This window comes from Primulina eburnea, chromosome 2, assembly GCF_022965805.1.
Source record: "Primulina eburnea isolate SZY01 chromosome 2, ASM2296580v1, whole genome shotgun sequence".
Classification (NCBI taxonomy): Eukaryota; Viridiplantae; Streptophyta; class Magnoliopsida; order Lamiales; family Gesneriaceae; genus Primulina; species Primulina eburnea.
This window is the reverse complement of record NC_133102.1, coordinates 42,114,876-42,133,399: the sequence shown is the minus strand read 5'-3', so window position 1 is coordinate 42,133,399 and position 18,524 is coordinate 42,114,876. Positions and strand designations below refer to the sequence as shown.

The following is an 18,524-nucleotide window of genomic DNA, read 5'->3' as shown; positions in this document are numbered from 1 at the left end:
AAGAATTTGACATTTACATATTTCTCGTGTTGTCATTTTTGCACTTACACAAGAGATAATAAATAGAAGTAAATGTAAAAATCCCTACCTCTTGTTATGATTCTTGAATCGTACATCCGTCTCAATTTTACGTTTCAATTCCTATTTAACAATTCAATTGAATTTTGATTCGTGGATTGGCGTCGTTACAAAATTAAAATGTATTTTATACTTCATATAAAAATATTCCTCGTTCTCATGCATCATTAACGATCGGCTTTATAAATCCTATAATATAAATTTAAAAGTATAATATGATGTTTTATATGGTATTATTAGATAGAGTGAGTTTTATGTGAGACAGTCTCACAGATTAGTTGTTAATCTGTGAGACGGGTTAATTTTACTCATATTCACAATAAAAAAGTAATATTCTTAGCATAAAAAATAATTCTTTTTCATGGATAACTCAAATAAGAAATCCGTCTCACAAATACGACCCGTGAGACTGTTTCACACACATTTTTGCCTATTAGGATATATAGTATTACAACAGCCCTTGGATTTAATTGAATAACAATTAAAAAGTATTAAATCATAATTTCTCATCACTACAGAAACGCCGTGTATAAATTAAATCATAATTTCTCCATCTCTGCTTTTGTCGAGGTTTTAAGTAAGTTTTTCTTCTGCTCAAACCCAAAACTCGACTAAACTATCTGACAAGGTCTTCACTCTTGGGTTATTCATCCTCAATGGATGTAGGATCAACTAGAGCAAGCTCGTAAAAGACAATTGTTTAGGACTGATAGAATCTATGTAGGATATCAGCCCTGAGAATGATTATACAAGGGAAATATTGATCGGACATTGTGCTTGAATTTTGGAAAATTGTCGAATCGTAATAGAACTATTAAGTTACGTTTTAACATACTTAGAGAAGAGCATTATGTATCAGAGCTTCATCAACGTCAAGTATCGATTGAGGAGTCTCTTGTCATGTTCTAAACATTGATTGATACATATGGTCGTGTGTGCGTAATTGAAGAGAAATTTCAACATTGAACTGAAATTGTCGACCACCATATTGATTTGATTGTTAAAGTTTCTGTTCACTTCGCTCAAATATTATTGTTCATCGGAATGAGCAAGACTGCAAGAGATACATCCTACAATAAGGGATAACTCAAATTTTTATTCATGGTTTAAAGTATAATTTTTTTTATGCATATTATGAAATGAAACTTTAGCATGACTTATAGACGGTATATATGTGCCTACATTTGTATCAATAGCTTATCGAGATTTATTTCGAAATACATCGCTCAAAATGTATTAGTCGCATGCGACCATGAATTTGCAAACAAAAATTAAAAGAAATTGATACATCATATTGTATCATCTTCCAATGAAATAATCGTCTTATTAACATAACTCAAATGTAAAATGCATCGAGATCAAGTAAAATTTTTATTGTTATAATCTATGTTCTTTTTTTACTTTTAATATTTAAAATGAGAAGTTACATGTTTTAAATTTTTATACTAAATCGTCATTTTGCTTCAAATATTTAAAATGTGAATGTGTATGTTCTAAATTTTATTATTATAAATTACATCATTTTGCTTTCAACACGAAAATTTATATGCTTTAAATTTTATATATTTAAATTTTATTATTATAAATTATGTCCTTTTATTTTCAATATTTTAAATAAGATAGTGCGTTTTAAATTTTATATATTTAATCGTGCATTAATGAGAAAAGGTTTAAAAGATTGAGAAAAAAATTACAATTAGAAAGTTCGAGTAAAATAATCGTCCAAACACCTTCTTAATTATTTTTAAAATAGTTTCCAAACATTTTTTAACAATAAAAACTTTTTTATAAAATAGTTGTCCAAACACTTATTTATTTTAAAGCAACTTTTAAAAACATTTTATAAAAAAATTGTAAAAACACTTTGACAAAAACATTTTAGAAAAAATTGTCCAAACGGAGCCTAAGTTTCTACAACTAAAAAAGTAGTACAAAAATCTGTAGTCAAGATAAAAGACCCAAATAAATACCAAAAAATAAATATACCACTTTAAGCTATGATGCAGATAGTCCCAAAAGCAACCCCTTCCTCATATCCCCCTTCCACCAGGAATCCAGTAAAAACCACTGACCGGAATATATTACCGAAGAAACACGCATTATTTGGCGATTGCAATCAAAAAATGCATTGAGAATCCAGCAGTTTCATCCCAAATATACCTCTTCTTCTCGTCCACAAAGTTTCACACACTAATTTAAGACAACAGTTGCGCCTGTATGTAGGACAACTGAGATCACGAAACCGGGGAAAAAGAACTCCTGAAAGATGAAACACCTTTTGTCCCTCATAAAGCTGAAGCCGTGCAAACGAGGCAAAGTTAATCATTACCTAAATATTATGCATTTTGTTGAACTTGACGGTGTAGTTGAATGAACCAGTCGGCATAACTACTCGCACCTCCGGTCTGGTCCTCTACTAAGTTGGAAAGAAGGAAGTAACCTTCTCTAGGCTGCTCACCTTGCCTCACTAGATGACAAAGCTGATAATATGATGGATCGCTCTCCCTACATTTCTGAAATATCTTCATCAGTTTTCTTGACATTTCATTGTCACGCTGAGAGAGGCTAATCTGGATCCATAAAATACAGAGATAAATATTAATAAATGCACATAGTGAGAAAACTTGCAGCAGGAAGTAGAAGAAATGTGGAACGATAAATGATGCAAAAAGCAATCACAGAACAAAAACTGGCCCTAACACCATTCCATTCATGTATTGTGATAGTTCTCATAATTTGCAAGGGAGAATTATTGAAAAAGCATAGTCACAACAATTACTAATTAATGACAACCCTATTGCTGCTGGGGATCTGATATTAATTCCACCAAGTTAAAGGTCTCTGCGTAACTTTTGGAGCAGAACTAAAATAAAGAACCCAATAAACACAGCCCAAAATAGATCAGAAGATCCAGGTGATGGCTTAGTATAAATTTTGACTCAGGAAATAAGACTGAGTGAGCATCATGTGATTGGGTGTTCAGATACTTACATCAAACAACCTTTTTAATGTATGTTTCATATTTATGACGGTGTTCAGATGCTTACATCAAACAACCTTTTTTAATGTATGTTCCATATATAGGACGCATTGCCATGCAGGTCTACAAATCACAAACTATGGGACTAATGTCTGGCAAAATATTTTGTTCTAAAATTAACCCACCTTTGAGAAGTCTGCACCAAGATCTTCCCCAAGCAAACCCCTAGCTATGTCAGGTGAAGCTGATCTGCCAAACCATATGACCAAACGAAAACCATCATCAAAAATATATACCCCTCTGGTATCTAAGCTCTCCGATGTAAGTGGTAGCCTCTTTGATATGTCAAAATCATCAGCCCGGACAGATGACTGGGAATCAAAAAATCGATTTCAGAATATCAAAACATATTATTCACCAATCAAATTTAAAAAAAATGAAAGTGCAAGTAACTTACGTTCATAAGACAGTCATCTATACGCAGCAGGGAAGGATAGAGAAGTTTTAGCAATTTTTTAACAGGTAAAGCCATCATAGTATAACCAGCTTCACAGCGTTCATCAAGTTGAGTATCAGCATATCCACCACGGAGCGGTGTGGATTTAGTTAAAGCTAATCCGTACAGGGGTAAGAACTTCAGCGACTCTGAGTAAATCATCCTTCCAACCAAGCGATGTTGTACAGCATATAGATTTCGATATTCTCTAAAGGCTTTTACAATCTTCAATTGGATAAAGTTCCGAGCATCTTCCAACTTGTTGGACAAAGTCTTTTCGATAGCTGAAGATCATATTGAACCCACGTTAGTCTGTACCTTAGCCCTGAACACCCCCCCCCCCCCCCCCCCCAAGTTTCGTTTTGTTTTCCCATTACCCATCAGGAATGGATGCTCTGGGAAGGATTGAAGAAGAAAAGACTGCCAATTACCTAGCCTGGAAAGCAAAGAAACAACCGCCCCCGTGTCGGTCAGGCGATACATTTCTCCCAAGTCTGCAACAACTGGAGCTGCTGCCGTGTGTACCCTGATTCGCCTTTCTCCAGAAGATGATGTATATCTTCACAATAGTTAAGGGATTTCAAACTTCTCCCTCCAAGAAAGTTCCCAAGGTTCAAAAAAAATTTAAGAGAGACAAAGAACATGGTAAATAGCTAATTTAAAAAGAAGCAGAAGATAGAATAAAGGAAATATATGACCTGAGAAATATAAAAGGGAGAGCCTCAAACATACCTAAAACCTAACAAACATAAGTGAAACACCATACCTGCTTGACATTCAAGATAGGCAGAACCTAGATGTCATTTTTCAATTGCATAAAACAATGGTAAGACCTCATAGAGCCATGACCATGAAGTCTCTAAGTTAAAAATAACTCGAATTATACAATCGTTAATCTTTTTGGAAGAAACCATCACACTTAATTCTTTTCACTGATAAGGATACAACAAAGCAACTTGGAAGTACACAGTCTGGGTTGTTAGAAGTGTCTCTTCAAGAGATAACTGTGCCGCATAAGCCTTATCACAATCAACAGCAGGAAGTGCTAGCAGGTCAGTGGATCTTAGCATGAAATTCCCATGAAAAGATGTGAAACGAACACCTAAAGAGGAAAAGGACATAATCCTTGAATATCAGAACTTAGCAAACAAAACAATTTACTACAGAATCTGAAAACTGAAAGTTCAGGCTCAACAACTAGAGAAGTGTGGATTTACCTTTCCCACATCTTATGCGCATGACGGATTCCCATGCAGTCTCTCTAGTGAGATCTCTGGTTAACTCATGTCTTAACTTATCTTTGTGGATGACTGACAGGAAACTTGGATAATAATACACCTGGCCACCAGTATATTTTGCCAGGGTTCCTACAAGTCATTCAAGATGGCAGTTTAAGTTTATAATTAACTGCAGCATCACAAGTGAGGTGTGAACTCAATAAATATGTTATTTTGAATTTCAGAAACTCAGAAGCCTCGGAAAATCAACAGAATGGCAGAGTTATCAAGCGATAGCACAATGGTATTATTTCTCTCCATTCTTTTCTAACTAGCTTACATCTGATAACTCAAAAGGCAGCATTCTAAAAGTCAGGATACTGTACTGAGGCAATGAGCTCAAGAGCTTTCCTGTGTAGTACATCTTATCATGTTTCAAAACATCACTCACAAGAAACAAACAAATCATTATTTTTTTACACCAGAGTGCAACTTCATCGAGCTATTCTAGGTATCAAGACTAGATCTAAGAGAGAAGAATTAATAGTCATTTAGCACCTATTCACTCCAAACTCAAATTTCTGGTGACATTGAGGTTGCTATTTCGTGCGTGCGTGCGTGCGTGCGTGCAGCTTTCTGTTCTCCTTTTTCTAATCTCTTTGTATATTAACTCTATTACAATTTTCTGGATACTGGTCTCTCATCTTTTCAGCTAAAAGGCTAGATGCACTACACATTTAAGTTATGTACCTAAGGATGCTATGTCTGTATACTTTCCACTGAATGCATATACATTTGCTGCAATTTGATACTTGGTAAAATCAGCAGCCATCTGTTTATAAAATGGATCTTCTGGCACACGTAGAGTATGCTCCTTATCAGTTCCATATAAACGAATATCATCTCCACGCAGCCTCAGGCGACCAACACCTAGTGATGGCAGGGTATTTTGGAAAATTATTAATTTACCACCAAGTTGGCTCTGACAGAAGGAAAAACGCAAATTAAATACAACCAAATAATAGAGAACGATGAATTTAAAAATAATAATAATAATAAGAACGGTGCATGTAATTCTAACGTAATAATTACAAGTCAAAGTTGAATTTGGAGCAAATAAAAAGTCAAACTCACCATGACCATGAAAGCAGCTTTGAGAGCTGGACCAAATGCTGATTCTACATTCATGTTCTCCTGGAACATGGAGGGTAAACTCTCAAGGAATGCTTCCACCGCAATTCTAGATTCCGATAAGTTGACCAGAAGATCATCCGGCAGGGGAACAAATATGTCATCCAAATCTGAGACAACCATCATCTGAGGCTGCACCAAAGATGACTGATACAAAGAAAGTTTCTCGTCATTCCTAGAGCTGGGAGAACTAGAAATGCTACAAAATTGATCCTAAACGGTATTACTTGCCTTCATATTATAGAAATGGATAGTGCTATCATAAGTTAGAAATCCAATCTGTGTTCGAGTAGATCCAGGCAAGTTGTCCAGACAAGACTTAATTGTTTGGGCCACAACCTGCAAGATATCACGTGCTTCATTATTGATGATGATTTGGCAAATGTAAGGAAACAAGCTGAAACAAAGATCGCAACTATTAAAAGGACTGGTCATTCTAGGCAAATACCAAGTTGGACCATCCCTCACAATCAGATCGTAAGCAGGAAAATTTAGATTACAGACCGTCAGATCAATGACAAAATACAAGATGAAACTATCAAAAAAATTATATAAGCAGTTGACAGGAATACCACATAAAACACTAGTATCATTCAACTCAATATAAAAATATTTCTTGCAACGGTATTCCCGAGAAAAGGAAGTATGTCATAGTAAAATGGCACAGATGTCATAAATGGACTAGGGTAGACAAAAACCTTTGCAGGTTATATTATGATTTTGGTAAAAAATATCAATTCATGATGAGTTTTCAATCAAGTTCGAAACCACAAACTCATTTGGAAAATAAATAAATAAGAAATACAAATTGATAAAGTTCTATGTACAGGAAAGTGAATAGAGAATTGATGGTACCAATTTTTCGACACCATAATCCATTAGCCACTCACAATAATTTGATATCAATTATATGTGGTCAATAAATGTACCAATTTCTAGCGAACCTCTAATTTAAACAAACTATCATTAAATAAAAGCAAAGTTTATTTTAGCATAAAAATAAAGTAAATATTTGATGCAATGGCTATAAAAATGGAATTTAATAAACTTTTACTGATGATAATAGAGTTTTTTAAGAAATTCATCTGTCGATAAATTCAGCTTGACAAACTTGTCCAAAACCTGTCCATATGAAGGCCATAGAGCTTAATCTTCCACTGAGTGCTGTACATCAGCATTGATTGTTTGACACAAAGTGATACATTCTCACCAGTTGGCCTGTTCATCACTGCCAGGTTAAAGCCCATATCTGTATTCTTATTCAGTTAACCGATTTACCACTGCATTCCAACTAATTCTTACGATATTTTCACTCGGAAAATCCATGATTTTTAATCTAAATAGAAATTAAATATCACTCTTTGTAGAAGATCAAGGCATGAATTTTAAAAACTCCCGGCTACTGTTGGAGAAAACTCTACACCTGAAGTAGGAAATCCATATTTCATACATTGACAAAATACCCACCTATTAAAATTTTAAGTGTATAGCCCTGATAATAAATACGAACGGAAATAAAATTTAACTGTAATTTAATACATTCTCAGAATCCAAACTACTTTTTTTAATCGAACACGTTATGAAAAGATTTTTAACAGCTATACCAAAAGTCCTCAAGATCCAATTCCATTTTCCACTTCATACATTAAAAACAATTAAGTTTGTTTGGCATAGAATGTTATCTGACCAAAAGTTTTGATTTCTCTTTACATTAAAGCATTAGTTTTGACAAGGAATTTAAAGAAATATAAGATCACAAACATCTTTCTTGGTGTTTGGTTTGCGTTCATATTCACAACAATGTGGAAGACTTCTCTCTTTAGACTAAAAGAAAATTATGACACTTTACATTCTTGCATCACATAACACTTTTTTTTTCTCCGTCATGCCATATCCGTTACATAAATCTGTATAAAAGGGTGACAAATATGGAAAGATGTAGCATTATGCTGACATAAAACTAGATTTCCGGTGTGAATTATTATTTGGGTGGACAAATCAGAATAACAAACCGCAAAATCACGAAGCTATAAAATTATATGATTATAAATGGAAATGTTACCTCAAGCATTCCACTTTGAACTGCAGATATCGACACGTCAATAAGAAAAAAATACAGTGGTGGCATCGGAGGGCGGACCATGTATTCAACTGGAGCAATAAACTCAACACTACCCTTTGTCAGCTCAGGTCGTTGATCCAGATCAACTCTTCTGCCATTAGCATCCACATGAGCAAAGTATTCACCAGGAACTGAACGTGAGGAGCTAAGATAAATCAATTCACACATATTGACAGTAATGAAACAAAAAATTAACAAGGATAAGCCACTGGCTTAAAAGTTTTGGCAGTAGACATATAGGAAACAGGAAGCGAGAATTAAAACGATACTAAACTTCAGGGCTGTGCATAGAATATGCATTAGCTGTCATTAAATTAAGAAGTTTCATTACACCAAAAATGGCCTATTTTATAAAGGCATATTTAAGGCAATTATGTTTGCACCTTATAACCATTTAAAGGTTTGCCTAAGGCAGTTGCATGACAAACTTCATGCTTTCTGGTAGCTGCTGCTCCAGTGGAACAGTAAAAAGACAAGAATTTGCAGGCAACTACCAAATGTACGAGAAAAACAAAGATTAAGACCGAACTGTGATGGACAGATTCCAATATATGCCCTCTTAGAAAAAGAAAACAAAAATCGAGGCTGAAAGATTCCCGGTCCACACAATATTTAGACACAGAGTCGACGGGCATTTTTCTCTCTCTACATTTGTTTAGTTCTATTTGGTACACATAAATTGGTCAAACCATTTAACATGCTCCTTGAACAGAAAACAAAAGCCTAAATAAATATGGAAAAATGCGAGACTCTCAACAGCAGATATAAGGCATGATCCCAAATACCCAAAAATGAAAAGATATATTATAGCTTCTTAATTACCATCATTCAGCAGTGAACATATATTGCACCTCCACTTTCTTCCATGATCTGTGAAAGTAACATATGGATTCACATACGTGCGGCACCTTCGACAACGAATTATTCCTGTGGTGCCAAAATTGACGATGGGAACTTCATCCTGAATGAAAAATCAAGTTACAATTAGAGCAGAACAGAGATATTTTGAATCAACGAATACAATACGACGGACATTTTTGGTTGATATATACATTGGGCTGATAAACATAACATCTAAAACGCAGTTGAGACTAACCCCAATAGGAGATTCTGCCAAAGGACAAACAACTGCCCCAAGTCCCAAATGCCACCTTGAAGCTAGAGACTGAGAATTTGGTATGCCACCCGTTGTCAGTCGCAAAACTCTAGAGTCACAGTTCAGGGGATACAACTCAGCTAAAGACTTTGATGCCACATCACCATCCAATGGCCTTGGTAATGCTTTAACATCAAGTCCAGAGTCAAGTGATCCTGGCACAGACCCAAGAGAGAGTGAACTAAAATCTTCAACCAATCCTTGTGAAGCAATAGGTGGTGCCATGCCATGAAGCTGCACTTGGTCCCTTGAATAGGGGACTGATGAGCTTGCCACTGGAGGACCTGGCATATAACCTCTTGGTTGAGCAACAAAAGGAGCTGGAGGAGGGGGTGGAGCATAGCCTCCTGCTTGTGATGGAAATGGAGGCCGCACCGGAGGAACTTGAGCACTAGAATAAGGTTGTGCACTAGCATAACCTGGAAATGCTGACTGAAAGGTGCCTCTAGCAGTGGCCTGAGACGGCCCCATCATTGGTGAAATTGGCAGGACATTTTGCCTGGATGGAGAGAATGGTTGATCTGTAGAGGGAGGGATATTTGAGTAGAATTGTCCAGTTTTAATGTTTTGAGGAGGAGATCCCATTGATATAGAAGGTGGTTGAGGCTGTGAAAAAAAAGAAGCTTCGGATGAAACTGAACCTCCTTGTAGTCTGGTTGGTGGAGGTACAACTGGAGGACCTGAAAGCGAGGCTCGTGGGTGTTGCGTATGATCTGCTGAGGGTAATGGTGGGGCTGGAAAACGTTGGAATCCTGTAGTTGGTGGTCCATATGATGATTGTAATGATGGAGGTGGCCTAATCAATTCATTAGGCCTGACAGATGGTGGAGGTCCAAAGCTAAGAGATTCAGATCCAACCAAAGGTCCAGCGGAAAAAGGAAGGGTTGGAAATTGAGAGGAAGAAGGAGGTGCAGGTCTGAAGGCAGATGCTTCAGAACCAAGCACAGGACCAGACGATAAAAAAGGTGTTGTACTCTGTGGGGCAGAAAAAGGATTGCTAGCTGGCCTTAATGGGTAATTTGGACGATTGGGATTTTCGGTCCCCATTGCCTTAGCTTCTGTAATTACAGCATGCACGATTTATTAAAAAGATAGATACATGGCATAAAGTCATCTGTTAACGCAACGCATATCAGGGTGAACACTCTTAAATCTGATAAGGTGAACACTCTTAAATCTGATACCCTTAATTCTATCATTTTAACTGCAACAGAGTAGAAGAAATAAGTATGGATATTTAGGCCCTTCAGAATTTTTCTTTTCATTTAACTACATACTACATAGGGAAAAAAACTTTTCCTGGTTTAGAGGAAACTACAAATGAACTGTGTGTGTCAGTAGTATCTTTACTATCAATTTTTTATAATTGTTAATTATCTTAGCTTTTACTATGATGCTATTCACATTTAACTAATATTGGGCAGTAGATATAAATTTAGCAACACGAGCAAACGCAATTTGATTGATTTGTCCATTTTGCTTTTCTTTTCTGTGTCCGCAATATTAAACAAACCAGAATTAAACCAAATCAATGCATACGCGATTATACCAAATTTCTACCACTTTACAGCATAATAGGTGGTCATAAATCAAACAAAACCAGCCAATACAAGTTCTCTATTTTTCCTGCCGTGCATACACTAATTGGCATTTGGCAACCAAACTCTGTACAGGAAGGAATTATAATTAAACTCAATCTGCTATCACATCACAAAATATTTACACTAGAACATCGGGAGCACTTCACACCGAATCTACGGATAACAAATCTCGGAAAAAAGACAAAATACACGAAAACTTCCAAAAAAATGTAAAAAACAATGATTCGCCAACTTCAACCTGTCGCAATAATTTAATCAACCAGTCAAATAATTCAATTTCAACGTAGAGCCTACCTGATCAGAGATCTCTCCAGAGAGAGAGGGAGAGAAAGAGATCGGGAAAATTCCAGTGCAGGCGATCGAACAAATGAAAGACGAATTTGAGCTCTCTGAGTCCTTGCTCGTTCGAACAAGGCCGACTCCCACCTGTATAAAGTATGTACGTCATAATTTGAATAAAACTATATAAAATGAATATTTCCAGCCCAGAATCGCGTCCCCATTACTAATTAAATAAGTTTGGTGATGTAATTAATAGGCCCAGTTTTGGCCGTTTTAGGCCAAGCCCAATCAATAAAAAACGAAAATAATGAATTTTGTTTCCAAAATATTATGCTCGAGAAAATTTTATAGATTCTGAAAAGGTATGAAAAAATAAAAGTAGATAGGGTTTGAAATTAGAGTAGGTCTTTTGTGAGATAGTCTCATGGATTTATATTATTTATAAAATGAGTCGACTCGATTAATATTATGTGACATGTCGAATCAATATATACCTTGAGTAAAAATTAATATTTTTCGTATAAAAAATTATTTTCATATATAGGATCAGGTAACATATTCATCTCACAAAATTAATTTGTGAGACTGTATAATATGAGTTTTTGAGTCGAAAAAATAGGTTTGATCATTGACCAATGATTTCGGTTGAGATAAATCTAATAAGAGAAATATGTCAAATTATAGTAAATGAATAACGATTCCAAGTATCGATATCACATAAACTAATATTTAATTACTTTAATTTTTATCGCTTAACTTGAACTAGATAAAAAAAATGAGCTAAACTAAATTAATAAACTAAGGCATAGTTTGGTTAAGTTAAGGATAAATAAGATTTAGGATATTATATTTAATGTTTGATATGATTTTAATAAGAGTGATTAAATTTATTTATTAGATTGTAATGACAAAATAAACCTTATCATAATAAATTTTATAATTTTAAAGTTGTTGTTTGAGTTCATATTTTTTATCTGTTCATGTGCCGATAGTGCTTGCATGATTTATTTATTTTTATCTAATTTTATATATTATATAATATGATAATTAAGCTCTTAATTTTGTGAGTCAAGTCAAATATCAATTTTTAAGGTTAATCGAGTGATACTAATAATTTTATTGAGATTTATAAAAATTATTTATATAATTATATCGAATTCGTTTATATAATTATCGTATTATATATTATATAAAAATAAATAAAAATCATTTCAAAAAAATAAAAATAAAAATAAAAAATTTATTTGATTTTAATTTCTACCTACTAGCATATATTTATAAAAATTATTTATAAATTGAAGGTAATTAAGTCATTTGTAGTGTATTTTATTATTATATTGAAATTATCATACTTAATAGAAGGGACATTTTATCCTTCTAAAAAATTATTTATCAATGGCTCATGATATTATCATGAGCTTTTTAAAAAGACGCCAAACATGAGATAAGTATGATTATTTATCAATCCCTCCCTTATTTCATGTACCAAACTATGCCTAAGACAATTGTAATCTAATAACAAGAATTCAATGATCAAGGGATAATTCAACTTCAAATCAATGACTACGACACACAACAATATCAAACTCTACTATATTGACATGTATAAAAATCCAGTTAATTATTAATTTATTGCACAATCATCGAGAAATCCCTGATTATTTATTAAACGTTCATGCATTTAATAAACCTATTTAAATCTAACAGTCTAATTATTTCTAATTGAATTAGATTTAAATGCATTAAATCTTTGTGAAATATCAATTTTCATATGAAACCATACGTTGAGACTGAATACTATTTCTAATCAGTTTAACCATGCATTAATTAACGTCTTTGTTGCTATATTTAACCAATCCACTTCTGATTCGTGAGTAATCATTAAACACTGAAACAGATGATCAAACTAGTAACAAAAAATATTAAACCAACAACAATTAATAATTAAAATCAACAAAAATAATATATTTAAACAAATAAAAAATCAAACAAAGTATTATTTGACTATATCATGGTTTTAATCTAAATATAATCCATAAAATCAAAATAAAGTAAAAACATTATGTTTGAATTCATAAAATAAATTCTAGGATGGAATATGAAAATATGGGAAGGGTTGATGTGATCCTCATTTGAAGTTTTCTTCTTCCTCTTTCTCAAACTCTAGCTTCTTTGTTCCTCCAATTTGCTCTATTTCTCTTGCTGATGTACGTGATTGTTATATTATATCATTTTGTTTTTTCTTCTTTCTGTTATTTTACATTAAGTTTTATTCTTTTACGTTAATCTGCAAGGCCGAGTTTCAAAAACCCAAAAAACTCTTCTCTTATTTTCTTTTCCCAAATTCCTTCTGAATTTTGAAATTCCAAAAGTTTTATTTTCCTTCATTTCTCGTCTCACGTAAATGACAAGAAAAATAAATAGGCAAAACTATGTGTGAGACGGTTTCACGGGTCGTATTTTGTAAGACATATATCTTATTTGAGTAATCCATGAAAAAATATTACTTTTTATATTAAGAGTATTATTTTTTATTGTGAATATCAGTAGAGTTGACTCGTCTCACAGATAAAGATTCGCGAGACCATCTCACAAGATAACTACTCAAATAAATAAACAATCTTTTTCAAAAAAAAAAAAATCAAAATCAAAATTTCCTTATCTCATAAAGTGGGATTCCACATACATATGTCTAGATTTTGCAAAATTCCTCATCTCTTATAATTGCTTCCATGGTGTTTGACAAGGAAGTAGGATAAAAAAAAATTACTCTTTTATCTCCTTATTTGTAATATTTTTTTCTTCAATCTTTCTCGAGATCTTTCTCACTTGGCATTGAATTCTTTGATTTTATCTTCAAATTAAGTTTTTTCATCTTTTGATGAAATCTACAAATAATATAAAATTGATACATATAAGTATAAAATATGGAATAAAAATGTCAGATAAACATGAATATTATAAAATAAAATCCTTAAAATCTATGTAATATTCGGACTTATTAATCCTTATTATGAATTGTAAATGAATGGAAAAGTTAATTTTAGTGGGGGTGTATTAAAAATTGGATACAAAATTTGGAGTGAGAATATCCAAAAACTATTATGAACTTTAATTGACGAAATGATAATTTTGAATTAGACAAAAATGTTGGGGTAATAATGTAAAAAAAAAAATGTTTTCCAAAAATATCAAAATCACTTTGAAGAAACGAAATCAATATGACACTAAATTTAAGTGTGGTGTATTCAATTCAGATTTTGATGACTTTCAATGATTTTTTCAAATGATAGAATTTTATGGATTTGATAGATTTTTATTAACTTTTACAGAATCTCACAAATTTATAAACAGATTTATGTAAAAAGAAATTGCAAGATTTTTTTGAATTTTTTTTATAGAATTTTATGAATTTTGTACGTAATTATAACATATTATTTTTTTATTAATTTATTTGAATCAATAATTAATTGACATATATAACATATTTAGTTTGAAATAGCTTTTCAATATTTATATTAATAATAAATTTACTTATTTAAAAAGTTAAATCATTTAATCCTTACATGTGTATATATGTGGGCTTGTATGCATGTTTATAAATTTTTTAAAATACATCAATTGATTAATATGTAACATTGATTTTGAATTAATAATATACATGTGAAAATAATATTATTTAGAATTGTGTGGAAATAAAATGCTAAAAAAATTAAAAAAACATGGTTGTTGCGAGGCTATTCAAATATTAATAATTAAGCAACATTTTTTGGATCATCTATTATCATTATTCAATATTACATTAATTTTTATAAATCATAAATTAAAAATCACTAAATCGATTCTAGATTTCAAAATTTTTTATAATATTAAAATAAAAAATTATTAAATGAACAATCAACCAAAAAAATGAAAATTTTGAAAATGAAAGATGAAAATATATATAGAGATATATTTCGAATACTTGAGAGAGTGATAAAAATAGATGAGAGGAGAGAAGATAAGAAGAGAGGTGATGTGAAGCGACAAAGAGAAATAAATAGTTTGGATATGAGTTAGAAGTTTTAAAAATTCAACCAAATCTTTGGTTGAACCAAATACAATTTTTGACAATTTATAGTTGTACCTCAGACTTTAGTGTTTGTATGTTAATGAATTACACGAAGTTATTAAAAGTCTATTGAAAATTTGAATACCTTTAGACTTTTATATAATTTTTAAAAATCAATGATGAATACCACTTGACTTTTTAAAACTCTATGAAAATCTATTTTGAATACCACTAGACTTATATAGAGTATGCAAAAGTCTTAATTGCATACATCTAGATTTTTCTATAAAAGTTAATTAATCTCCTATATTGAATACACACTCCTGATATTTGAATTAGATGGAGCGGAATATGACTCATAATTTAGTGTTAAACACAAAAACTGATTTTTAAATATGAAAAGTAATTAGATATTACAATCACTCTCTAAGCAATTTATGGTATTTAAATTTTAATATTTTTTATTAGAAAATAATAAGATATTTTTATCCACATACTTAAAAAAAATATGAGTTGTGATATCATGTAGATTAACATAAGGGCTTCAAATAAATATTCAAACCCTAGTTTCATTTATACTTTGTTATTTTACCTATCAAAAGTTAATTTAAGCTCCATAATTTATTTTTAAAAAAAATCAAATTCATACTTTAGCCATTTGTTCGGTACGTGACGTTGTTATATATGTTAGGCATGCTCAAAGGTATAGGGCTACACAAATTTTTCAGCCTATATATCATAAATATGAGGTTATATATGTGTATCAACCGAGTTTTACAAACTTCTCATCACAGCTTAACCACACAATCGCAATAGATGATTCCTGACATATATCCTTTCAACCATACTTAGCATAATCTTGAATCGTTTTCAACCTCAGGGTATATAATAAAGAAGTTTAATTTTGAAAATAATACATGAGATGAACAATAAACATTGGTTCTTTTATTCAAACGCACAATATTATTATATAGTATCATACTGCAAAATTGGATAAACTTGTTTAGCTACGAGAATTAACACACATAAATTGAAAAATATTACATATTTTATTTTGAAATAAAAAAGAAGAGGTTGAATGATATCTTAATCTTCTTTCTATATTGGTGTATATAGAATTTTTGTAGATTTGAAATCCGGATTTCAGACTTGTAAATCGCTTTTTCAGTTATGGTCAGCATCTTTTAGTTGGTGCACTATAATTTAGTTGATATATAGTTTTAGCAAAATTTTATTTAAAATGAATGAAATTATTTTTAAGTTTGATTATTTATTAATAATGAAAATTATTGTTATGTATTTTTTAAAAATATTAATTAATTAAATAAACATGTCGAATTGACTTGAATAGTAAAATTAAATTGCAATAAATTTATTAGTAACTTATTTATTGTCTTTCGTAAATGAAATCAATAAGTAAAAATGTTGGATTGAGAAATAAAAGTAATATTGATTTTGATTATAACAAAAATTGTTACTATGTTTTTAACATATTTAATCAAGTGTGTAGTTGCTAGCTCGAGTTGGAAGCTAATACTCGAATTTAATCAAAGAAAATCCAACGAGCTCCAATATTTTGATAATATCTCATAGCTTCATAATGAAAATGACAAACCGTCGTAACTATTAAACAAAAAACTTCATTAGGGGTAAGTTGTATTTCACGTCAGTTGGGCTAAATCGGATATTGTCTAGTCAAACAGATGGTTGCAAGACTAAAATGATTTCACGAAAACAACAATCAATTGAACATGAGCAGTTGCGGTATTTTGAGAAGCCTGATCAGTTCGATTATCCAAATGCAATGATTCGATATGTAATACGAAGCTAAGATGATGATCTATGAATCATATTCACAAGTCAAAGTCTGAATTGGAGTGTAAGATGCTAATAAATGACGATGAAAATATGAGTTAGCGCGGGCTGAAATCGGTAGCAGTCTTCATCAGTTTGGCCCAGTTTAGTAGACGAGCAAAACCGAATGATCAGTTTAGCAGAAAAGCAAAACTGAATGACCAGTTTAGCATATGAGCAAAACAAAATGACCATTGTTGCAGAAGAGCCAAACTGAATGACCGGTCTAGTAGACGAGCCAAACTGAATATACAGTGTAACGTCGAGCAAAAATGAATGACTAGTTTAGGAGAAGAGCAAAACCGAATGGAAAGTTTAGCAGATGGGCCAAACTGAACGATCATTCTAGCTAAAGAGCCTAACTGAACAAAAGCCTCAAAATCAGTTAGGCTCGGGAAAAATAGCCAGCAGGGCTGGGATGACCATTTCAATATCAAAAACAACAATTAAACTATTCAAATAGTCATATTCATGTGTCTAATGTATATATCATTCTTGGAGCCTATAAATACAACATCTAAAGATCAAATACAAGATTTGGTATGAGATTCAAAGCATGATCAGCTTACATAAAGAAATTAGCTAGAATGAGAGCAAACACAATATGTGAGGATACATTTGAGAGATAAATATAATGTAAAAGATCAAATCCTCACACACAATCGCTCATATATATACATGAGAGTTGAGCTTCAAAGTTTGGTTGAGTAAGCATTCAGACAAAGACATCAAATATTGTATTTGTAGTATTGACATAAGAGACATTAAAGATTATACGGATTGTGAGGTTGTGTGACCTACAATCGAGAGTGTGATAAGATTTTCAATTAGGCAAGATATACGTCCTAAGTTGAAATGTGTTTGTATAAAGAATTGTATAAATCAAAGTCTTCTAGTGCATCATTCTCACAGAAAAAAATGGTAACTTAGGAGTTGTTAATATCCGAATATTCATAAACAAATTCATGCATATTTATTTATTGCAATTATTTACTTACTATTGTTTTTATTATTGAAGTATTTTATGTGTATTGCAACTACCAAAATATTGCTACTAAGTGTTTGAAAAATATTTCAACCAAAATATTTTTACTCATTCAAGTTGCATATCTTTTAAATACTTTACAAAATGTTTAATCGGTTTTTATAAAAGATTTATTTGAGTGTTTTCCGCTTGATTTGAAAACCAAAATCAATTTAATTAATAGATGTTTAATATTTAATGAATCGAGTAAAAAAAATTTATATTGATAGATAACAATATTTTAAACAAATAAAAGTTATTCACGTTCAACTATTAATTCAAAGAAATATGAAAAAAATCAAAATCATAAATTACAAAATTCTATGGTTTTATGAAATAATTTACAAATGTCAATACAAGTCCTACAAAATAAATCTACAAAATTAAACGAAAATCTTTAAAATATATAAAATTCTATAAAAAAATCAATAGATATATATTCACTCCACAAAAATATATTATTTAAAAAAAA

General features: G+C 31.7%; 1 protein-coding gene across 1 annotated transcript; it reads right to left on the bottom strand.

The window, feature by feature from the left end:
* Positions 1-2,135: 2,135 nt before the first annotated feature.
* Positions 2,136-11,297, bottom strand: LOC140823299 (protein transport protein SEC24 A-like). The gene is made up of 13 exons (XM_073184570.1): positions 11,136-11,297; positions 9,181-10,298; positions 8,907-9,045; positions 8,025-8,215; positions 6,194-6,301; positions 5,906-6,109; positions 5,522-5,753; positions 4,772-4,921; positions 4,500-4,656; positions 3,986-4,113; positions 3,516-3,838; positions 3,244-3,429; positions 2,136-2,648 (listed from the first exon to the last, which is right to left on the bottom strand). The coding sequence occupies exons 2-13, from the start codon at positions 10,285-10,287 to the stop codon at positions 2,415-2,417; spliced, it is 3,159 nt and encodes a 1,052-aa protein (XP_073040671.1). The 5' UTR covers positions 10,288-10,298; positions 11,136-11,297; the 3' UTR covers positions 2,136-2,414.
* Positions 11,298-18,524: the final 7,227 nt, after the last annotated feature.